Source organism: Oryctolagus cuniculus, chromosome 18, assembly GCF_964237555.1.
Source record: "Oryctolagus cuniculus chromosome 18, mOryCun1.1, whole genome shotgun sequence".
Classification (NCBI taxonomy): Eukaryota; Metazoa; Chordata; class Mammalia; order Lagomorpha; family Leporidae; genus Oryctolagus; species Oryctolagus cuniculus.
The window spans coordinates 19,338,882-19,362,611 of record NC_091449.1 but is presented as its reverse complement, the minus strand read 5'-3'; the positions used below and the strand labels follow the sequence as shown (position 1 = coordinate 19,362,611).

Sequence of the window (23,730 nt, the reverse complement as noted above, 5' to 3'; positions counted from 1 at the left end):
GTATTATCCTCCAACTTGTCTGTTTCTCTTACTGGTTTTATTTTTTATTTCTTACCTTCCAGAGGGAAAGATTTATAGACACTGAGGTCTGATGTGTTCCCTGCTGGGTCCCTGGGACCTAGGCCAGTGCCTGAGGCACCTGATAAGCAAGCAAGAAATCCGTGAATGAATGAATGTGAGAATGAGTCGCTGATATTCACAATTTCCTTGAAAAATGGTTACACTTTGACCCCGCATGACAGGGGCTGCTGCAACCTGCCTCGCCGTGGCTTCCTGGGGCCCCAGTCCCCAGGGTACAAGGAATCTGTGAAGTCTGCGTAAGACAGGCTCTCACTGGATCTGAAAAGTTTGCTTCTATAGCAACCTGACCTTTGATTGCGTGGAGTCCTGCACCAGTCCCGACGCTGTGTGGCAGCCTGGCCTCGCCCTGCTCTCGTGGACATGTGGAGCGTGAGTCAGCAGACTGTCTGTCTGCCTCTCACTCTCTCCCTGTCTTTCTATCTTTATAATAAATAAGACCTACCTATAAAAATAAAATAAGGGTGGACATTTGGCTCAGTGGTTAAGACACTGCTTGGGCTGCCCGGATTCAAGGCCCAGCTCCACTTCCAATCCCAGCCGCCTGCCAGTGGGCACCCTGGGAGGCAGCAAAGGATGGCTCAAGTACTTGGGTCCCTGCCTCCCACGTGGGAGACACCCGGAATGAATTCCTGGCTCCCAGCTTCTTCCTGACCCAGCTCAAGCTGTTATGGACATTTGGTTAACGAACCAGCAACCAAAGATCTCTTTCTATCTATCTTGCTCTGTCTCTCTGGCTTTTGAATAAAATGAAAAAAAAATTAAATACTCACTAGTTATGAAAGTGGACAATCATTCCTGAATTGAGGAAAATCAATCACAAAAAGAAGGCAATTTGCAAGGACATATCCTGTGCATATACAACTTTTCCCTTTGCTCCTCTCCTCTTTAGAGTTCTATAAAAAACAGAAACTGGTTCAGCTTCTTAAAGCAAGCAGTGTGTTCCAGAAGACGCTCGGATCTCAGCGCTCACCCAGGGATCTTCTACCCTTCACCCAGTTACCTCCTTGTGGGTCCGCAGTAGGCTTGTCAGAGAAACTCCCATGGGTGCACTCTGACTGGTTTCTCCCCTGGCGGCTTTCCTGTTCTCCCCCAGGGTCCAGTCTGGGATGCGATTTTGCATTTCTCTCATTGAACAACGTGTCTTGGAGATGGCTTCATGCCAGCAAATACAACTGCGGATCCACGTCTCCGTGTTCCATGGTGTGACAGAAATAGATTATTTAATGAGTTCCCTTTGATGTGATTTAGGCTTTCTCAGTTACCGCTTTTTTTTTTTTTTTTTTTAAGATTTACTTATTTATTGAATGGCAGAGTTACAGAGAGAGAGGGAGAAAAAGAGAGAAAGAGAAAGACAGAACCATCTTTCAATCGCTGTTTGACCTCAACAGCCAGGGCTGTTTTTATACAGATTTATTTATTTACTTGAAAGGTAGGGCCAGAGAAAGAGAAGATGAGACAGAGAGAAAGAGAGATCTTCCATCTGCTGGTTCACTCTCCAAATGGCTGCAATGGCTGGAGCTGGGCCAACCTGAAGCCAGGAGCCAGAAGCCTCCTGTGAGTCCCCTACATGGGTACAGGGACCCAAGCACCTAGGCCATCCTCCACGGCCCTCCCAGGTGCACCAGCAGGAGCCAGATCGGAAGTAGGGCAGCCAGGAGTTGAGCTAATGCCCACATGGGACACCAGCACTGTAGACTGTGGCGTTCTCCACCACACCAAAAATCAGCTTGCCTTCATGGACGAAGGGTGAGAAAAGTGGATACAGTCAGAGGCGGCTGCCTTGTTTGATGGCTGTTTAACATTACAGTTCCTCCTTTCCATTCTGTGACCTCAGGCGGGGAGGGAGAGCTCGGCTCAGTGGGGCAGGAGAGGGAGAGAGCCAGGAGAGATAGAAAGGGGCCAGCCCTCAGTGCCAGGCAAGGAGCCGGACTGGGTGCTGGGGCACTGGAGGGTCAGAAGCCAACAAGGGCTGTGATCACGTAGGGGTGCGGTAGCAGCTGCCACCGAATGGCTGCTCTTGCCTCAGCAGTCTTGGCCTGGCCTGGCCCTCATCTCCTTGCTCCCCTCTCACCTACAGAAGCTGGCCTCTGAGCGAGGGGCTGGGGGCAGAGGAACCTGTCCTGCCAGCTGAGGCCTGTGTTGGTCAAGCCACACTGCTGCCAGTCCGGCTGAGCCACGCTCTGCAGGTATGCGGCCACACAGAGCTGGAGAGGGCTGGGGCAGCCCTGGGACACGGATGGAGCCTGCCTGACTGCTCAGAGGCCAGTTCGGCCCCACTTCTGGCAAGGCCTGGCTTCTAACTGCTCAGACGTTCAGCAGAATAATTATCCTCTCAACAGATATGCCACCTGCAGCAGTGGTGTTTGAATTAACACTTATTTTATGGGTTCTGTTGTTGTTGCAGGACAAAAGTAATTATTATCATGGAATATTTGGGGGGCTGGCACTGTGGCATAGCAGGTAAAGCCACTGCCTGTACTGCTGGCATTCCATATGGGCGCCAATTTGAGTCCCGGCTGCTCCACTTCTGATCCAGCTCTCTGCTATGGCCTGGGGAAGCAGTAGAAGATGGCCCAAGACTTTGGGCCCCTGCACCCATGTGGGAGATCCAGAGGAGGCTCCTGGCTCCTGGCTTTGGATTGGCATAGCTCCAGCCATTATGGCCATTTGGGGAGTGAACCAGCGGATGGAAGACCTCTCTCTCTGCCTCTGCCTCTCTGTAATTCTGCCTTTCAAATAAATAAATAAAACTTTAAAAAAGAATATTTGGGAAATACTAAAATCCTCCAGGAATGCAAGTGTCTCATTTTCCTTAATAACCAAGGTTAACCTTTGGGAGAGTTTGTTTTCTTTTCATTGTAATGCAGACTTGCACATCTTTGTGACCTTATCAGAGAAGGACTCATATTTAGCACGCTTTCCTGGAAAATGCTTCTCTCACCTCATAGTTTCTCAAGTATTTTTCCATACGGTTAGATATCATTTGCCATGTGATTTTTAAGGGAAAAACTTTTTTTCCCAAAAAATATTTATTTATGTATTATTTGAAAGGTAGAATTACTGAGAGTGAAGGAGATCTTCCACGCGCTGTTTCACTCCCTAAATGGCCACAAAGGCCAAGGCTGAGCCAGGCTGAAGCCAGCAGCCCAGAATTCCACCTGGGTCTCCCACACATGTGCAGGGGCCTAAGCATTTAGGCCATCTTCTGCCGCTTTCCCAGGCCATAGCAGAGAGCTGGATCGGAAGTGGAACAGCCAGGACTTGAACCGACACCCATATGGGATGCTGGCATCACGGGTGATGGCTTAACCCACTGTGTCACAGTGATGGCTCCAGAAAAATGGATTTTATGCTTATTGATCTGCATTAACTCTACGACATTCTTTAAAGACCCTCAACCAAAAACATCATGGTAACTCTAATGCATGGTGGGCCCGTGGCCGTAGGTTAAGCATCTCCCAGTGAGAGCGCCAAGCATTTTCCAGGATGCTGGACTTTCCTAAGTCACATACCTGAGTCATTTTGGCGAATCAACTTCCAGAGGTTGAGGATGGGTGGAACTCAGAGATTGGAAATGGCGCTTCACTTGACGGTGGCAGCACCAGCTGCCTGCATTTGGTTCCGGTTACACATGACTGAGAACATCTTTGATCCACGACAGAAAGTCTACTGTTTCCGGGCCCTGTGGGGGTTAAGCCGCCCACTTGCCATGCTGGCATCCCACCTCCAAGAGCAGATTTGAGTCCCGGCTGCTCCATCTCTGACCCAGCTCCCTGCTATTGCGCCTGGGAAAGCAGTAGAAGAGGCCCAAGTGCTTGGGCCCTGCACTGACATGGGAGACCCAGAGGAAGCTCCTGGCTTCAGCCTGGCCCAGCCTCGGTCACTGTTTGACCAACCCTGCATGTGTATGTGTTTGACCCACCCTGCACATGTATGTATTTACAGGAATGAGAGCACAACATGTAGTTTGCTATATTTCCTACTCTACCTCTTAAAGGTTTTTCCACATTGAAACACAGGAATTTCATCCGTTGGAGTTGGCATAATGGCACAGTGGGTTAAGCTGCCACCTGCACCACCGGCTTTTCATATGGGCACTAGTTCAAGTCTCGGCAGCTCCATTTCCAATCCAGCTCCCTGCTCAGGCACCTGAGAAAGCAGTGGAAAATGGCCCAAGTGCATGGACCCCTGCACCCACGTGGGAGACCTGAAAGAAGCTCCTGGCTCCTGGATTCGGTCTGGCCCAGCCCCAGCCATCGCAGCCATCTGGGGGAGTGAACCAGCAGATGGAAGACCTCTCTCTCTCTTTTTTTGTCTCTCCTTCTTTCTGTAATTCTCTGTAACCTTTCAAATAAATAAATAAAAATAAAGCACAGAAATCCCATGCATTATCTTTTATTACTGTGTGGCTTCTGGAGGACGGGTAGAGTCCTCTGCTGAAGGCTGTTCAAGTTCCTGCCGTGCACATCCTTTCCTGTGTCTCCCAGTGATTTACATCATCATGACATCTTTTATGTCTCTTCACATAGACCTAGCTCTTTTTTTTTAAAGATGTATTTTATTTATTTGAAATATAGTTACAGAGATAGGTAGAAATAGAGAGAGAGATCTCCATTCACTGGTTCACTCCCCAAATGACCACAATGGCCAGAGCTGAGTGGATCCTAAGCCAGGATCCAGGAGCCAGGAGCCTCCTCTGGGTCTCCCATGTGGGTGCAGGGGCCCAAGGACTTGGTCTATCCTCCGCTGATTTCCTAGGTCCATCAGCAGGGAGCTGGATCAGAAGTGGAGCAGCCGGGACTCGAATCTGCACTCATATGGGATGCTGGTGCTGCAGGCCAGGGCTTTAACCCACGGAGCCACAGTGCCGGCCCCCAGCTAGCTCTTTCACACAGCCATGGAGAATTCCAATCCAAGGATGCAACATGAGTTGTCCAACCCATACTACAGGCAGATGTTAGGTTGTTTCCAACTTTTCACCTTAATAGATAATGACCTCTTTGACCATGCAGTCTTAAATTTTGATTTATTTGAAAGTTAGAATTACAAAGAGAGATGGAGAGAAAGAGGAAGATCTATCTGATGTCGTTCCCCAAATGTCCACAACAGCCAGGGCTGGGCCAGGCCAAAGCCATGAGCCAGGGACGCCATCCGAGTCTCCCATGTGGGTAGCAGGCATCCAAGCACTTGGGCCACCCTCTGCTGCCTGGTCAGTGCGTTTGCAGGAAGCTGGACTGAAGATGGAGGCAGAACTTGATCCCAGGTGCTCCAAAATGGGACGCAGGTGACCCAAGTGGCAGCTTAACCTGCTGTGCTACAATGCCCGTCCCTCGTTACAGATTTTTAAAAGTATATTTTAGGGGCTGGTGCTCTGGCGCAGCGGGTTTAAAGCCCCAGCTTGTGGTGCCAGCATCCCACATAGGCACTGGTTCAAGTCTCGGCTGCTCTACTCCAGAACCAGCTCCCTGCTAACGCACCTGGGAAAGCAACAGAGGATGGCTCAAGTCCTTGGGCCCCTGCACCCACAAGGGAGACCCGTAAAAAGCTCCTGGCTTGGGATCGGCTCAGCTCTGGCCGTTGCAGCCATTTGGGGACTGAACCAGCAGATGGAAGACTTTTCTCTCTCTGCCTGTCTCTACCTGTCTCTGTAATTGTCTTTCAAATAAAAAAATATTTAAAAAAGCATATTTTTACTTTAAAACATTTGTCTATTTTATGTACTTGAGAGAGAGGGAAGGAATGGACTGACTGATGGACAGCGCCCGCGTGCTGGACCACTCCCCCAGACGCCTGCAATAGGCGGGTCTGGGCCACCAGCCAGCCAGGCGCCAGTAACTCAATCTGATCTCCCACGTGCCCCAGGCACTTGTGGACCCTAAGTACACCGGGACCCAGAGAAACCTCATTTGATCAGGAGGGTAGCCAGACTCCCCTGGTGAGGCCTGATGGCTGCATTGTAGCCAGAGGAGGACCTGTTCAGAGAGGGCAAACGCAGTCCTTACACTCTCTGCTACCTTGGAGACCTTGCTGGAAGCTCCAGCCCCCAGGGGGAGGAAGTGCATCCCGGCTACCATCTCAACAGCCCTGCCCCTCCCCAGCAGCGCCACTGGCTGCATCAGCCTTGCCTTAGCCAAAGGGTGAGCCTGGACCCTGACCCGGGCAAGCGAGGTTCAACTCCTGACCTGGACTGAAGAGGAGGGGAGGGAAGAGGCCCCTTCCCACTGCTGTGTTTCTCAGCTATAAAGATGCAAGTCTGGGGGGCTGGCACTCCCCCCAGATGGCCGCAACAGCTGGGGCAGGGCCAGGCTGAAGCCAGGAGCCAGGAGTTTCTTCCAGGTCTCCCCCGTGGGTAGAAGGGATCTAAGGACTTCCGCATCCTCCACTGCCCTTCTCAGACCTCCAGCAGGGAGCTGGATCAGAAGAGGAGCAGCCAGGACTCAACCTGCGCCCATAAGGGAGGCCGGTGCTGCAGGCGGAGGATTAACCTACAGCGCCACAATGCTGGCCCCACAAATTTCATTTTCTGTTTTCCAGAGAGCCAGCTGGATTTCTGCCAAAAGACTTTAAAAAAAAAATGATTTATATATTTATTTGGAAGTCAGAGTTACACAGAAAGAGAAGCAGAGGCAGCAAGAGAGAGAGAGAGAGGTCTTCCATCCGCTGGTTCACTCCCCAGTTGGCTGCAACGGCCAGAGCTGCACTGATCTGAAGCCAGGAGCCTGCAGCTTCTTCCAGGTCTCCCACACGGGTGCAGGGGCCCAAGGACTTGGGCCATCTTCCACTGCTTTCCCAGGCCACAGCAGAGAGCTGGATAGGAAGTGGAGCAGCTGGGACTTGAACTGGCGCCCCTATGGGATGCGGGCACTGCAGGCAGCAGCTTTACCCGCTACACCACAGCGCCGGCCCCCAGAAGACTTATTTTTCATTCACCCTCACCCCAGAGAAAACAAGTTCATTCTGTCAGTCAACCGGGTGTTTATTGAACATCTGCTCCATGCTCAGTTCTACACAGGATGATGCTGGGGACAGCAGAGTGACGACTGTCCAGGCCCCTGCAGAGGAGGCCCTGGCGCGCACGGGGCCTCTCCCTCCCGTCCTCAGAGCGTCGTGTAGAAGTACATGGCTATCAGCATCACCGGGAGCTGCGAGAGGAGGCAGTGAGAGGCGGCTCCCCAGCCGCACGCCCAGACCCACCCCGCCCAGGGGCTCCCGCCGCTCACCGTCCACATCAGGATGGCAAACCCAAACCACGAGATGCCCCACGTGTAGCTGTCAATGGCATGGCCAATGTGCTCGAAGCAGCCCTGGGCAGGGGACAGAGAGGGTCTGAATGATGCCTGGGCAGGCTGGCAGCCGAGGGCAGGAGCCACTGTGCGCCCCTGGGGAAGTCACTTCCTGCCTTGGTTTTCTCACCTGGGCAAGGGGGAGCCCAGGACCAGTGCAAGGAGGAGCTGCCCCGATGGGGGCTCTGACCATCAGGGTGACTATGATTTGAGCCAGCTTCCCATGTTGCCCACGAGTCATGCTGTTAGGATTCGTCCAGTCTGGCACCTCCGAATTTGGAGATGAGCTGGAGTGTGGCTGAGCCTGACGCCAGAGACTCCTGGCCTGGGAGCTGCGCCGACAGAGGGTCAGGGTATGTGCCCTGGAGTCAGACAGGCCCAGGTTGGGAGCCCAGCTCTGCCGTGTCCCCCCTTTGGGGCCGAGGGATGATCCCAACCCTCTGGGCCTCAGTGTTCGCCTCTGAGAAGTGGAGATCTTGATAGCACTGCCTTTGAGAGCAGTGCCAGAGCCCCGGAGAGATACGGCAGGGAAGCTCCGTGCAGAGCAGGGCTCAGCAGTCACCGTCCTGTGGCCATCGTGGGCGTGCTTTGCACACGGGCTGCCCTCGCTGTGACACCTGATTTGAGATGCGCCTCGGCAGGATACCCCGGCAGCTATAAGCAGCTGGCGGGGCCACGGAGGCCGGTCCTTCTCTTGGTCTCAGCTTCTGGCTTCTGTCGCTGCCTCTGCACTTGCCTTGCTGTAATTAACGACCCTCACTCACTGGGCCTGACCGTGTGAGGTCGACTCCTAGCTCTTTCCCTTACTGGTAGGCGACTTCTTCCTGTTTTGTTTTTTATTTTTATTTTTTTACAGGCAGAGTGGACAGTGAGAGAGAGAGACAGAGAGAAAGGTCTTCCTTTGCCATTGGTTCACCCTCCAAAGGCTGCCATGGCTGGCGCATTGCGGCTGGCGCACCACGCTGATCCGAAGCCAGGAGCCAGGTGCTTCTCCTGGTCTCCCATGGGGTGCAGGGCCCAAGCACCTGGGCCATCCTCCACTGCACTCCTGGGCCACAGCAGAGAGCTGGCCTGGAAGAGGGGCAACCGGAAAAGAATCCGGTGCCCCGACCGGGACTAGAACCTGGTGTGCCGGTGCCGCTAGGTGGAGGATTAGCCTATTGAGCCGTGGCACCGGCCATACCTCTTCCTTTTATCATCTGAAAAATGGGGTAATCAAGGCCGGCGCTGTGGCGTAACGGGTAAAACCTCCTGCAGCGCCAACATCACATATGGACGCCGGTTCTAGTCCCGGCTGCTCCACTTCCAGTCTTGCTCCCTGCTAATGGCCTGGGGAAGCAGTAGAAGATGGCCCAAGCCCTTGGGCCCCTGCACCCCTGTGGGAGATCTGGAAGAAGCTCCTGGCGTTGGATCGGCCCAGTTCCAGCTGTTGTAGCTATTTGGGAAGTGAACCAGCAGGTGGAAAACTTCTCTGCCTGTGACTCTGCCCCTCAAATGAATAAACAAATCATTTCAAAAAAGAAAGATTGGGTAATCATAACCTTTTCCTTGTCAGGTGGTGGTGAGGATTAAATAACAACGAAGACTTATGGCACGGAGAGGCTCACTGAATAGCACTTGTTATTGGTTGGGCTGCTGTTAGCACTGTTTTCTCGTATTCCCAGATAACCTGAGAAAAGCTGCAGGTGCCAGGTAGTGGCCAGACAGACCCTGTGAGTGTCTCACTGGTTTGCAGAGAGAGTTGGAGGGGGAGAGCAGAGAGAGAGAGAGGAGAGAGAGGAGAGAGAGAGAAGGAGGGAGCTGGGTGGCACAGGAGGAAGAAGCAGAGAGCGAGCTGAGATTGGAGAAGGACGGCCAGGTGGGCAGACAGGTGCAGGTGCAGCGGCGGGAGAGGACGCACCTTGATGAACAAGTAATCCACGTGGCCCAGGCGGCAGCCCTCTTCGTTGACGGGAATGAAGTTTCCAGTCCGGCGACAGCACAGCGGGGGCCAGGGGAACACCAGCTCTGGAGTGGCCGCCCGGAAGGCTGATGTGTAGTTCACCCAGTCCATGGGCCCGGAAGTGCCGCAGCATTCTTGCTGGGGGTGGGGAGGGTCAGGCAGGCATGGGCTCAGGGCGCACAGCTGTTGGCCCCACGGCATATGGCAGGGAGAGAGAGGGCTGCCCCCTGCCCCCACAGATGGGCCCGACTTCCCCCTCGCCTGGCTGCGTGTGGGCCAGCAATGACGAGGCGAGATTTCTCCCAGGGATCGGAGGCAGGTGGGGAATCTGACTCAATAGCAATTTTCTGGCTTTTCCTGGCGCCAGAAGGTGTTTAATTGGTGGCCTCCAAATCCACCAAACAAGGGCTCTAATCCTGGCCAAGTGGGGACCTCAGTTTCCCCTGGCTACTCAGTCCTTTGTCTCTTCTGATGCAACATCCTCTGGGGTCTAATTAAGAGCTCCACTCTGGGGGCCGGCATGATGGTACAGCAGGGGAAGCCACCATCACTTGGTACACCAGCACGCCATATAGGGGCGCCAGTTCGAGTCCCAGCTGCTCCACTTCCAATCCAGCTCCCTGCCAACACATCTGGGAAGGCAGCAGAGTTTGGCCCAAGTGTTTGGGCCCCTGCCACACTCACAGGGGACCCAGGTGGCGTTCCAGACTCTTGACTACAGCCTGGCTCAGATCTGGCTGTTGTGGCCATGTGGGGAGCAAACCAGTGAATGGAAGATCTCTCTCTCTCTCTCTCTCTGTCTTCCCCTCTTTCTGTAACTCTGACTTTCAATTAACTAAATATTTAAAGGTAAGCTAATAAAAGTAAATAAATGGATCCTTTAAAAAAAGAGTATATGGTGGAACCTGGCACCTAGGCTTGAACCTGTAGCTTTGTGTCCCCTGCCCTTGTGTGACCTCTGCCGGCTTCCTTACGCGGTGGTTGTGAGGGTTATGTAAGTTTTATTTATTTATTTATTTTTTACTTAATGTATGTATTTGAAAGGCAGAGTGACACAGAGAGGGAGGGAGCAAGACTTGCCATCTGTGATTCACTCCCCAAAAGTCTGCAACAGCCAGGACTTGGCCAGGCTGAAGCCAGGAGCCTGGGAAGCCATTTGGGTCTCCCACATGGATGGCAGGGGCTCAAGCACTTGGGCCATCTTCCGCTGCTTTCACAGGCACGTTAGCAAGGATCTGTATCAGAAGTGGAGCAGCTGGGGCCGGCACTGTGGCGCAGCGGGTTAACGCCCCGGCCTGATGCGCTGGCATCCCATATGGGCGCTGGTTCTAGTTCCAGCTGCTCTTCTTCCCATCCAGCTCTCTGCTGTGGCCTGGGAAAGCAGTAGAAGATGGCCCAAGTCCTTGGGCCCCTGCACCCACGTGGGAGACCCGGAAGAAGCTCCTGGCTCCTAGCTTCGGATTGGCACAGCTCTGGCCGTTGCGGCCGTCTGGGGAGTGTCCTTTCTCTGTGTAACTCTGACTTTCAAATAAATATTTTTTTAAAAAATGGAGCAGCCAGGACTTGAACTGACATCCACTTGGGATGCTGGCTTTGCAGGCGGCAGCTGAATCTGTGCCACAGTGGCAGCTCCAAGGATTACATGCGCTTCCTTTTATTTTTATTTTTATTCTTTGACAGGCAGAGTGGACAGTGAGAGAGAGAGACAGAGAGAAAGGTCTTCCTTTGCCGTTGGTTCACCCTCCAATGGCTGCCACGGCCAGCGCGCTGCGGCCGGCGCACCGTGATGATCCAAAGGCAGGAGCCAGGTACTTCTCCTGGTCTCCCATGGGGTACAGGGCCCAAGCACCTGGGCCATCCTCCACTGCACTCCCTGGCCACAGCAGAGAGCTGGCCTGGAAGAGGGGCAACCGGGACAGAATCTGGCGCCCCGACCGGGACTAGAACCCGGTGTGCCGGCGCCGCAGGTGGAGGATTAGCCTAGTGAGCCGTGGCGCCAGCCTACATGCGCTTCCCAAGTGCTTTGAACAACGCTAAACCAAAAGTCGTGCTCCGGAAATGGTTGCTATGATTACCGTTGTTGTTCTCACTAATGAGCAGCACGCGGATTGGCTAAGAGCAGGGTCCCAAATCCAGGCAGCCAGAATCAAACAGCAGCTCTGTCAACTGCCAGCTGTGCCAGCCCCGGCAAGAGACTGTCCCTTCTGGCCCCACTTATTCACCTGGACAATGGCGATGACCAAAGCCCTGCCCTTGTAGGGCTCATATGAGTGCTTTTCTTAAAAAAAAAAAAATTATTTATTTGAAAGGCAGAGTTACAGAAAGAGGGAGAGGCCCCACCAAATGGCCACAAAGGCCAGGGCTGGGCCAGGCCGAAACCAGGAGCCAGGAGATTCCTCTGGGTCTCCCACGAGGGTCCAGGGGCCCAAGCACTTGGGCCATCTTCCCAGGTGCATTAGCAAGGAGCTGCATCAGAAGTGGAGCAGCCGGGACTTGAACCAGCACCCACATGGGATGCCAGCACTGCAGGTGGCGGCTTAACACACAGTGCCACAGCGCCAACCCTGGCAACCCACTGGGGGCAGGCATTTGGCCTCACAGGTGAGATGCAGCTCAGGACCTCCCAGTGCCAGGTGCCTGCCTGCCTGCCAGTGTGCATCGGTGGGGCGGGGGCAGCAGGTGATGGCTCCAGAGGTAGGGTCTCTGCCACCCACAGGGGAGTTCTGCCTCCTTGCTTGGCCCAGCACCAGCTGTTCTGAGCACTGGAGAGCGATCAGTGGATGGAAGACCTCTCTGGCTTTCTGACTCTCAGCCAAATAACAACATAAATAAATTTTTAAAAAATTGTGTTTAAGAAGCACTCACTCATCTTCTGTGGGCATGCTGTGGGTGCTGCTACGCCTGTGGGCAGAGCCCCAGGCCCTCCCAGCCGCCCGCTGGCCCTCACCCACCTCAATCATGATGCGGTCCCAGAGACGGGTCAGCTCCCGGCCCTGGTCCGTGTCGGCACTGTAGAACGTCAGCATCTGCTTGGTGATCAGCGACGGGTTGGACACCATCTGCAGGGGCCAGCAGAGGCCGAAGGTCGACCTCGCCCCTCCCCCTGCCCCCGCTGCCCCCACTCCCGGGCCACGCCCCCCGCCCCGCCCCTGCTCCGCCTGGCTCACGTAGTCCCGGTGGGTGTAGGAGGTGATGCAGGAGGCGCACTCAAAGATGTAGACGATGAGCATGAGCACCAGGTACTGGGGAGACACCGGGGGATGGGGACACCGGTCAGGGGGAGCCAGCGACCTCACAGCCCCTTGAGGGATCAATCAACGGGCAGTACAGAACAGGGGCTGGCACTGTGGTGCAGTGGGTTAAGCTGCCACCTGTGACTCTGGCATCCCATGTCAGAGTGCTGGTTCGAGTCCCGGATGCTCAACGTGTGATCCAGCTCCCTGCTACTGCGCCTGGGAAAGCAGTGAATGATGGCCCGTGTGCTTGGGCTCCTGCACCCATGTGGGAGACCCAGAGGGAGTTCCAGGCTCCTGGCTTTGGCCTAGTCCAGCCCCAGCCTTCTCAACCAACCAGGGAGTGCACCAGCAGATGGAACACCTCTCTCTCTCTCTGTCTCTGCCTCTCTGTAACTCTGCCTTTCAAATAAATAAATAACCTTTAAAAATGACTCGAGACATTTCTCCAGACAGCCAGGAACCTTGGGCTGGGGCTGGGTGCTGGCGGACGCGAAGGAAGGAGTGAGTTCTGTGGGGTGTGCCGATGGCGTGGGGGCCAAACAAGCCAGAGGGGCTCAAGCCTCGGTGTTGGGTGAAAATGCCTTTCCCGTCCTCACCCTCATCCTTAGACACGCCCAGCTGTTGTACAGCCGTGTCCTTGTCACTCAGAGCCATGTGCAGCCCAGGAAGGAACAGTGCGGGCGGGCAGAGGGTGAAGTAGAGGCCAGCCCGGGCCATCCCCACGAAACCAGGACGCAGGTACGCTGGGCTTGAAATGCCACCGATCTACGCTCCGATCTTCCCTTAGCACATTCTTAAAAATCCTATCTCTTAGTTAATGAAAAACTAATAGAGAGGAGACAGACACATAAAAAATAATAATTGAGTAAACATCTAGGGCTTTGGTTAAAATGTTCTGCCAGAGAAAAAAGAAGGAAGGAAAGAAGAGGGGGGAGGGAGGGGAGGGGGAGGGAAGGAGGGGGAGAGGGAGGGAGGGAGGCTGTTCCTCAGCTCCATCCTTCTCAGGAGAGCGCCAAAGCCACCCGGTCACCCCCTTCCCTGCCTCCCCCAACCCCCAGGCACCCTCCTTCCCTCTCCCTTCCTCCCCCTCTCCCCTCCCCCCTCCCTATCCCCCCTCCTCCTCCCTATCCCCCCTCCCCCTCCCTCCCTCCTCCTCCTCCCCCTCCCTCCCCCTCCCTCCCCCTCCTCCGCACTCGCCCTGGCTGTGAGGCCTTCCCTTGCCCTTCCCTGCTCCTGGCCTCCTTCCCCTGCACTGTGAACCCCCCTCCTTCTAGGACTTTGCTTACCCCCTCGCCCCAGTGCCCGGCCCAGGGCTGTGCACCTGCTTCCTGCTCAGTAACCCTGAGCTGGTAGAATAAGCCCTGCTCCCTGGAACCGGAAGGACCCCCCTGTAGAGGATGCCCGGTGCAGGGGGCCTGGGTGGGACTCCCGGCTCTCCCAGTCACCTCACAGAGGCTGTGGGCCTGTTCAACCTCAGTTTCCCCCTCTAGCAAGTGGGTTGAAAAGCACTAACTTCTGGAGAGATCACGGGAACTCATTTTCTTTTCTTTTTTTTTTTTTTTTCTTGACAGACAGTGAGAGAGAGAGAGAGAAAGGTCTTCCTTTGCCATAGGTTCACCCTCCAATGGCCGCTGTGGCTGGCGCGCTGTGGCTGGCGCACCATGCTGATCCAATGGCAGGAGCCAGGTACTTCTCCTGGTCTCCCCATGGGGTGTAGGGCCCAAGCACCTGGGCCATCCTCCACTGCACTCCCGGGCCACAGCAGAGAGCTGGCCTGGAAGAGGGGCAACCGGGACAGAATCCGGCGCCCTGACGGACTAGAACCCGGTGTGCTGGCGCCGCAAGGTGGAGGATTAGCCTAGTGAGCTGTGGCGCCACCCACAGGAACTCATTTTCAAAGTTGCCCACCCTAGTGCCGGCCCGTGGGAAGTGTCGGTTATTGCCGGCAGAGAACAGGAGCTGACTCGGATCTGTTGCTGCTCAGGTTCAGACTGGTTCTGCCACTCACTTGCTGTGTGACTTTGGGTAAGTGAATTCACCCCTCTGAGCCTCACTTTCCATTTCTGTCAAGTAGAGTCACGATGATGCTCGCCCGGCCCCCCCACCCCACGCACCCACGCATGCCCTGGGGTGCCTCACCGTGAGGATCATGGAGCGGCTGCGGCACAGAGCGGCGCCCACACCGAAGCTGGCCACCACGAAGAAGGAGAAGCCGCAGAAGATGGCTATCCAGGCACCCGCGAAGACATCGTCCTTGCCGGAGACACCCATCAGCGGGTACACGCGGTACTGGTCAGCCGTCACCCACACGGTCTCGGCGAACAGGGCCAGGCCTGACAGCTGGACACACAGGGCAGCGGGGCAGGGAGCGGGCTCACGGCTCCGGGGGTCTCCGCGAGCAAGTCCCTTCCCCACTCTGAGCCTCCCCTGGCCTCTCTGCAAAGTGGGCACACAGCAGGGCTGCGGCTGGGGCAGAGGCCAGGAGGGAAGGGAGGGCCCAGCGAGAGCCATCCCAGGGGAGAGCAAACAAAGCCTGGCGCTGGTGCATCAGCCTGCCTTCCCTTAGTGTGAGCAGACTGCAGAGGTCTGGGGAGACGTGGAGTGAGGAGGTAAGGTAAGGGACAGGTGTTTGGCGCAGGAGTTAAGACAGGCTTGGGACACCCACATCCCAATCCAGAGTGCTGGGTTCTGGTCCCAGCTCCACTCTCCACTCCGGGTTCCTGCTCATGCCCACCCCAGGAGGCAGTGATGGCTCAACCACCTGGGGTCCTGTCATCCACCCACCTGGGACACCCGGATGGAGTCCCAGGCTCTGTCCTGCCTTTGGCCTGGCCTGACCCTGGCTGTCTGGGGAGTGAACCAGCAATGAGAGATCTCTCTGCCTTTCAAATAAAATAAATATATAAATATACTTTTTGGGCCGGCATCCCATATGGGCACTGGGTTCTAGTCCCAGTTGCTCCTCTTCCAGTCCAGCTCTCTGCTGTGGCCAGGGAGGGCAGTGGAGGATGGCTCAGGTGCTTGGGCCCTGCACCCCATGGGAGACCAGGAGAAGCACCTGGCTCCTGGCTTCAGATCGGCATAGTGGCCATTTGGGGGGGGGGGTAAATCAACGGAAGGAAGACCTTTCTCTCTCACTGTCTAACTCTGTCAAATAAAAAATATATACACTTTTTAAAAATATATATAAGCTAGCCGGCGCCGTGGCTCAATAGGCTAATCCTCCACCTTGCGGCGCCGGCACACCGGGTTCTAGTCCCGGTTGGGGCGCCGGATTCTGTCCCGGTTGCCCCTCTTCCAGGCCAGCTCTCTGCTATGGCCAGGGAGTGCAGTGGAGGATGGCCCAGGTGCTTGGGCCCTGCACCCCATGGGAGACCAGGAAAAGCACCTGGCTCCTGGCTCCTGCCAGGATCAGCGCGGTGCGCCGGCTGCAGCGGCGGCCATTGGAGGGTGAACCAACGGCAAAGGAAGACCTTTCTCTCTCTGTCTCTCTCTCTCACTGTCCACTCTGCCTGTCAAAAAAAAAAAAAAAAAAAAAAAAAAAAAATATATATATATAAGCTTATTTTGCTGCAAGAGTTGAAATCCACGCACGCATTTTCCACGACCTTTTTTCAGGCGCTCTAGCAGCGTTGCTACTTCTCAAAGAGGGGAACTTGGGCCATGAACATGAAAATTACAAAGGCAGCGGCCCTGTGGCCTGGCCTTTCCCCTGGCGTACCAGTCCCACAGATGGGCCCGCTCACGCAGCCCGTCACTAAGGGATGGCTCCGGCAGCGGCAGGATGCCCCCATGCAGCCAGAGGGCTCTCCCTGGCCAGCTGCTCCGCCTCCGATCCAGCCCCCTGCTGTCGCGCTGGGGAAAGCTGCAGAGCATGGCTCTAGGGCTTCGGGCCCCTGCCACCCATGTGGGAGACCGGGATGGAGTCCCTGGCTCCCAGTTTCCATCTGGCCCAGCCCTTTTTAATGGTGGCCATTTGGAGAGTGAAACCACGATGGAACATATCTTTCTCTCTCTGTCTTTCCCCCTCTGTCACTCTGCCTTTCAAATAAATAAAAATAAATTATTTAAAAAAACAAACAAACAGTAAAAGCTGGCCCCTCGCACATGCTCACGGTAGCTGCTTTATGGGGGACTCGTTTTTTGTTCCCCGCCGTAGGGTGCCGTTGCTCTGGCCAGTGGCAACCACAAACACCAACATGACCCAAAACAAAGGAATCCAGCGACTCTCTCCTCACAGCGCTGCTAACTCCACTCCAGCTTACCCAAGGGAAAACCGAGGCCCAGGAAGTTCTACCATTGGCCCCAGGACCCACAGCTAGAAAGTGGCAGAGCCGGGATTTGAACTCGGGCAGCCTGGCTCCAAAGCCATGTGCAGGCATAATTTTTTTTTTTTAAAGCATCGACATTCATTAATGACATTGTTGTTATTATCATGGGCATCTGTGCCCCAAGCAGTCACTTCACGTCCTCGGTGATATCGATGATGATGGCCGGCTTGTGCCCGGCGCTGTCCCTCGGCTGAGGGCCAAGCGTGGAGGAATGCACACAGCCAGGACAGAGTATAGACGAGAAAGGGGGCAGAGACAAGTTGCGCTGCTCAATAAGGTCCCTTGGCTGGGGAGAGGCGGAGCTGGGATTTGAACCCCGGGTTGCTCTCTTGAGAGTCTGCAGCGCCAGCCTGCTGGGGAGTCTGGGACCCTCGGGCCCACCCCTCCCCAGCACGGGGGAGGGAGGTGCAACTCACCAGAATAATGATGTTGCCCACGACCAGCAGGCCCACCACCACCGGAGACCCCTTCTCCGCCTCTGCTGCTGCTGCTGGAGCCATGGTCCTGCCTGGGACGCAGGAGCAGAGGTGAGGCAGCGCAGGTGCGGGAGGGCACAGAGGGGACGGAGGGCCCACCCTCCCCAGCAGGACTGCCCCATCACCCCACAGACTGCTCCTGCTCCCTGCAGGGCCCGGGCGGGCGGTAGGGGTGTGCCGGGCCTCCCCCAGTCCTCGTGGTGGGCTCTTTAACAGAAGGGGAAACCAGACTCAGCACTCACTGGCCTCTCTGAGCCCCCGGAGAGAGCCCCCTCCTCACCTCCTTGGCCCAAAGCTGCTCTGGGCCAGCCCCTCCCACAGCACCTGCCCTATATAGGCCCAGGCCCCTCCCTGGACCAGTCCCCAGGGAAGGGGGGAGGGTGCCAGGGGAGGGGAGCAGAGGCCAGGCAGGCCGGCCAGGAGGGGCGGGCAGTTCTAGGAGCTCCCTGCCACCCAGTTGATTTATAGACTTGAAAGTCCTGATTGTGCGATGGTCCGGGCAGGCCGATGCACCTGTGGCCTCTGGGGCCCAGGCTGCCTGGACGGCTTTCCGGGTGGGGTTGGAGAGCTGAGCGCCCCACCTGGCGTCTCTGCCTCCACGTGGGCTTCCCGGGGAGCCGCATCTGAGCCCAGAATCCCAGAACTGCCTCCTTTGCCGGAGCGCGACCAGGGGCAGTGTCAGGAGCCGGGTGGGGGGAGATCCCAGCCGGTGAGCACGGGGCTGGGCTGGGGTAAGGGAAGGCGACAGGACGGCCAGTGAGCCGGGCGTGTGAGGGCAGGCGGTGGAGACCAGAGCACAGAACACAGGGACAAAGCCGGCAGTGCACACTGCTTCAGATCGCAACACTAAGAGACCTAGGGTGCAAATCCCAGGGTGGCCTCTTCTAGGCCACGCGGCTGGGCGTGGACATTTGCCCAGCTGCTGAGGGCGTTTCCCCGGACTGCTGTCCCGGGGGCGGCGGCGGCGGCAAGCGAGGGAAGTGAGTCCATAGCCGCGGCCACCCGCAGGCCGGGGCGCCTCCGCGCGCTCTCCCCAGTGGCGCCCCCTCGTGGTTCCGCGGGCGCGCCGCAGACCTCGCCCGGGACGCCCTAGAACCCCGGGACCGCCCGGCGCTCGCGAGCTCAGAACGCCCCCGCCAACACGTAGGCTTGGCCCTAACCTTGGCTATAACCACCAAGGGAGGTGGTTCATTTGGTTTTCAGTCAACCCGCTTTGGGTTTAAGATCCTTTTTCTCTCTAGATTTACATATATCTTAAAGCACTAAGCAGAAAATTTAAATAATAATGACCGTCAGGTACATTTGATGAGTTTAGCTTAACAAATTTGCAGAACAATAGGGCTATGCAAATACTCATAATCTGAAACATGCATTTGTATGTTCAAATGCTTCCTGCTTGTATTTGCAAGTTGTAGGAGACGTCCACAGAGCAGAAAGTTGTCCTCAGTGGGGTGTTAATATGCCGCCTGTCATAAAGGGATCCTTTCCCTCCAGAAACAGGAAGCCAAGGAACTGTGACGCCAAACTTGAATTTTCACTCTTAGGTAAGTCAGTCTTCAAGACAATAAATGTTGGGGCCCAGCGCTGTGATGCAGCAGGTTAAGCCGCTGCTTGAGTGGCCGGCATCCCATATGGGTGCCGGTTCGAGTCCAGGCTGTTCCACTGCCGGTCCAGCTCCCTGCTAATGCACGTGGGGAAGCAGTAGAAGATGACCCAAGTGACTGGGCCCTTGCTACCCACACAGGACATCCAAGCTCTTGGCTGAGTCTGGCCCAGCCCCAGCCGTGACAGCCATCTGGGGAGTGATTTCTCTCTGTCTCTCCCTCTCTGTCAGTCTGCCTTTGAAATAAGTAAATACATCTTTTTAAAAACTGTAAGTTTTGAGTGCTGATTGCTTGCTAATTGCTTCCTTCAGGTAATTACAATGCCGGGGTCCCCTAACAATGAACACAGGGTACCCTGTGGTCCAGCCATAAGCCCCTGGGAATTGCTGGCTCCTGTCCACCAAATTCCACGTGTAATTCCTAGTGACCCCAAACTGGAAACCACCCCATGTGCCCCCCAGCAGCAGATGGCTGCGTCCGTATGGCCCCTGCAGGCTATGGATAATATTCAGCAATAAAAGCAAATGAACTCTTGATGGATGCAGGTGCAAGGGAGAGCCTAAAACACACCATGCAAGATATGAAAAAAGCCACAGGAAGTTCCGGAAGAGGCAAAAACCAACCCAGGGTGACAAACATCAGAGGCAGTGGTTTCCTTTGGGGACAAAAGCTGGGGGCAGACTTCTCTTCCTAGACTTGGAGCCCGGCGATGCGGGGGCGCCCAGATTGTGAGAATCTATAATGCCGTCCACTGCAAAGAAGTGTGTGCTTTTCTGTGTGACCCACCCGGCCGTTCTGATGCAGGTAGAGCCGTTCAGAGAAACACGCTAACTGGTAGAGCGGCGATTTCCAAGGGAGGCACACGAGATGCTCGTGGGCTGTCCAGAGACAGGAAATTAAATGATGCAACCGCACAGCGATGAAGAAGTCACCCATTCCCCGGGTCCACGCCCCCACCTGCGGTGGGCAGGCCCACACTGAAGCCCAGGTGGTGGGAGAAAGCCGGCGTTGACTGCAGAGTGCAGAGCGAGGAGTTGGGCAGCTCCTGCTTGTCTCCTGGCCTCGAGGGCTCAAGGGGTTGGGGCCTCTGGCCCCCGTGGATTGCAGCTGGAGTTCAGAAGTGTGTGTTCAGCGCATGTCTGGGTCCCTGGGTGGTCTGCGGTGCTTGTGGTTCTCGTTTGATGGCTCTATGAGGGCTGGGGGGGTGGGGTGGCAGAGTGGGCTTTGCTCAGTCAGCTGGCGGATGCTTCCTGCTCTGGGCTTGGGAGTCCTGGGAAAATCCCTCGAGGTAAGAGGGACCATCTAGGTGCTACCTGTAGGGGAAATAAGTGACCTGGGGGTCTGATCAGCTGCAGCTGCGCCACTCCCTCCATTCAGTTCATTTTAGTAAGAGGTTGTTTGCAACCCTGAAGGCAGGACCAGCTGAGGGAGGGGGGCTGGGAGTCCTAGGAGACCGGGCATCCTGGCGTGTGCACCAAAGACGCCCCAGAGAGATTCGGATCCGCTGTTCCAGGGATGCAGCCCCGCGCTCTGGGCGGTGCCAGGGCTGTGTAATGAGCGGCTCTCTAGCCCTGCTTGGGGCTGGCCTCACGGTCGCAGGCCCCGCTGTCAGCCTCTCATTGTTTAGTTCTGAGATGCCTCATCTTCTCCTGCTCGGTGGAAAACATCTTCCAATTTAAAAAAAATCTTCTAATTTAAAAAAATTATAAAATTTTAAAAAATTATAAAATGTTCCAAGTAGGCAGAAACTATAGAGGATAATGTAACAAGAATCTACATACTTCCCACCCAGCTTTATTAAATCTAAATTTTTATTCTTAAGATCTATTTATTTGTTGAAAGGGAGAGTGAGAATGAGAGAGGGAGAGGGAGAGGGAGAGGGGGGGAGGGGGGGAGGGAGGGGGAGAGAGAATCTTCCATCTGCTGGTTCACTCCCTGAAGCGGGGGCCTGGAGCTCCACCTGGTCTCCCACTGCACACCAGCAGAGAGATGGCTCAGAGCAGAGCAGCTGGGACTTGAACCCGTGCTCTGATATGGGATGCCGGTCTCGCAGGCTGCAGCTTAACCTGCTGCACCTGTAAATCTGTTTTTTTTTTTTTTTTTGACAGGCAGAGTGGACAGTGAGACAGAGAAAAAGGTCTTCCTTTGCCGTTGGTTCACCCTCCAATGGCCGCCGTGGCCGGCGCACCGTGCTGACCCGAAGCCAGGAGCCAGGTGCTTCTCCTGGTCTCCCATGGGGTGCAGGGCCCAAGCACTTGGACCATCCTCCACTGTACTCCCTGGCCACAGCAGAGAGCTGGCCTGGAAGAGGGGCAACCGGGACAGAATCCGGCGCCCCGACCGGGACTAGAACCCGGTGTGCCGGCGCCGCAAGGCGGAGGATTAGCCTATTGAGCCACGGCGCCGGCCACTAACTGGTTTTCTGCTGCAGCTCTTGTGCGGTTTTACTCACGTCGCAGGTGTTGGAGGCCACCTGCTCTCATGGCAGAGAGAGCTTTGAGATCGATGATCTCACAGCTCTTCCCTGTGGTCCTGTTTAAGTCCCAGGGATCCCAGGTTGAGTCAGTCGCAAGCCCTCTCTTTCTGGCTGGCTATGCCCCACAAGACACCTCCTGTTTTACACTTATTTCATTCCTTTGGGGACTCCACATCCCACTCTTTTGGCGCCCCCTACTGGCAAGCGTTGTAATATGTTCAGTATACAAAGGTACTTCAAAAATTTCGTGGGAAAGGAATTAAAAGCTAAATTTATTTTGGTGCAAAGCCTTTAATATCCATGCATAGTTTCTTCATAATATGTACTTACAATGAACTTTTTGAAAAATATTTATTTAATTTATTTTGAAATGCAGAGTTACAGAGAGAGAGAGAGAGAGGCAGAGATAGAGATTTTCCATCTGCTGGCTCACTCCCCAGCACCGGGCCAGGCTACAGCCAGGAGCCAGGCGCTCCATCCAGGTCTCCCAGGTGAGTGCAGGGGCCCAAGCACTTGGGCCATCTTCCACTTCTTTCCCAGGCACATTAGCAGGGAGCTGGATCGGAAGTGGAGCAGCTAAGACACAAATCAGCACCCATATGGGATGCCAGCACCAGAGGCAGCAGCTTAACCCACTACACCACAGAGCTGGTCCCAAATTTTTTTTTCTTTTAAGACTTATTTACTTGAAGCAGAGGGAGGTCTTCCATCTGCTGTTCACTCCCCAAATGGCCGCAACAATCAGGTCTGGGCCAGGCCAAAGCCAGGAGCCAGTAGTTACATTGTGGTCTCCCATGTGGGTGGCAGGAGCTCAAGCATTTGGGCCATCTTCTTCTGGCTTCCCAGGTGTGTTAACAAGGAGTTGGCTTGGAGGCAGAGCAGTGGGACAAGGGATGCCAGCGTCGCAGACGGCGGCTTAGCTCACTGTGCCAACGCCAGCCCCTTCCAGGAACTTTCTGAAGACCCCTGGGCTTCCCCCTCCCCCCAGCTTTGGTGATAACTGTTAACAATCAGACGTAAGGCATGCGACTTCACGTGACTGTGAGATGATGACCACGGTCACTCTGTTGGACCTGCTCTCAAGAAGTGGATACCTTTGCTTCCTGTGCACGCATTTTTCTAGCTTACATGCCCACGACTGTGTCTGTAGCTCTTTCTGGTCTCCCCTTTCTCCCTCGACACCATGACTTTAAGACCCATCTGTGTTGCTCTGGACACACGGAGTTGCCAGCTGCTGATGGCCACTTGAAACATCCGTGGTGTGTATCATTCATAGCCGACCATCTCTGCCCTGGGGAGGACACTCATGGGCTCCAGCCGGGGCTGTGGTGGGCATCTGGGGAGTGGGCCAGCATGGATAAGAGCTCGCTTGCTCTAATAGATAACTAAAATGTAAAATGTCATTACATGTGGCATAATGGGTAAAGCCACCGCCTGCCACACTGACATCCCATATGGGCACCAGTTCATGTCCCAGCTGCTCCACTTCTGACCCAGCTCTGGCTCATGGCCTGGGAAAAGCAGTGGACAATGGCCCAAGCGCTTGGGTCCAACACCCATGTGGGAGGCCTGGATGAAGCTCCTGGCTTCAGCCTGGCCCAGTCCCGGCCATTGCGGCCATCTGGGGAATAAACCAGTGGATGGAGGCTTTTCTCTGAGTTTCAAGCAAATAAATAAATCTTTAAACAAATTCATGGTAAGAAGTTGAGCGAATAACATATTTGTACAAGCTTTTACAATCCCTGCTCTCGGGGCCGGAGTCGAGGCGCCGCTGGTTAAGCTGCCTGTGGGGACCCGGCGTCCTGCATCAGCGTCCCCCTGCTGACCCAGCCTCCTGCTCATTCATCCCGGGAGGCAGTGATGATGGCTCCAGTCCTTGGGTCCCTGCTACCCGTGTGGAAGACTGGTGTGGGGTTCCAGGTTCCTGGCTTGTCTGACCCAGTCCTGGCTGTTGTGGGCATTTGGTGAGTGAACCAGCAGGAGTTATCTCTCTCTGTTGTTTGCCTTTCTGATGGATAAAAACACTTAGGAGAGGGCGGGGGTGAGTGGAGCAGTTAGAGCCCCACTGTGCCACCCGCGCCCCACACTGAAGTGAGCCTGCTCCTGTCGTCCCAGCTCCTCTGCTTTGCGTCCAGGTTTCTGCTCACACACACCCTGGCAGGCAGCAGATGATGGCTCAGGTACCTGGGTCCCTGCCACCCACATGGGAAACCCAGATGGAGCTGTGGACACCTGGCTTTGGAGGATGAACCGAAGATGGAAGACCTCGCTCTGCCTTTCAAATAAAATGAAAATAGAAAC

The 23,730-nt window shown here is 55.3% G+C and overlaps 1 protein-coding gene across 1 annotated transcript; it reads right to left on the bottom strand.

Moving 5' to 3' along the window:
* Positions 1 to 7,036: 7,036 nt before the first annotated feature.
* UPK1A (uroplakin 1A) lies at positions 7,037 to 17,492 on the bottom strand. Its single transcript, XM_002722222.5, has 7 exons — positions 17,290 to 17,492; positions 14,682 to 14,882; positions 12,474 to 12,548; positions 12,258 to 12,365; positions 9,265 to 9,444; positions 7,302 to 7,385; positions 7,037 to 7,223 (listed from the first exon to the last, which is right to left on the bottom strand). The coding sequence occupies exons 1-7, from the start codon at positions 17,371 to 17,373 to the stop codon at positions 7,179 to 7,181; spliced, it is 777 nt and encodes a 258-aa protein (XP_002722268.2). The 5' UTR covers positions 17,374 to 17,492; the 3' UTR covers positions 7,037 to 7,178.
* Positions 17,493 to 23,730: the final 6,238 nt, after the last annotated feature.

What these genes read in the sequence shown, in the direction of transcription:
- UPK1A (XM_002722222.5), bottom strand. Translation starts at nt 17,373, where the DNA reads ATGGCTCCAGCAGCAGCAGCAGAGGCGGAGAAGGGGTCTCCGGTGGTG. An exon ending in CCTACACCCACCGGGACTAC is followed by an intron (nt 12,366 to 12,473) that starts GTGAGCCAGGCG and finishes TGGCCCCTGCAG; the next exon opens with ATGGTGTCCAACCCGTCGCT. An exon ending in TGGATTACTTGTTCATCAAG is followed by an intron (nt 7,386 to 9,264) that starts GTGCGTCCTCTC and finishes TCCCCTGCCCAG; the next exon opens with GGCTGCTTCGAGCACATTGG.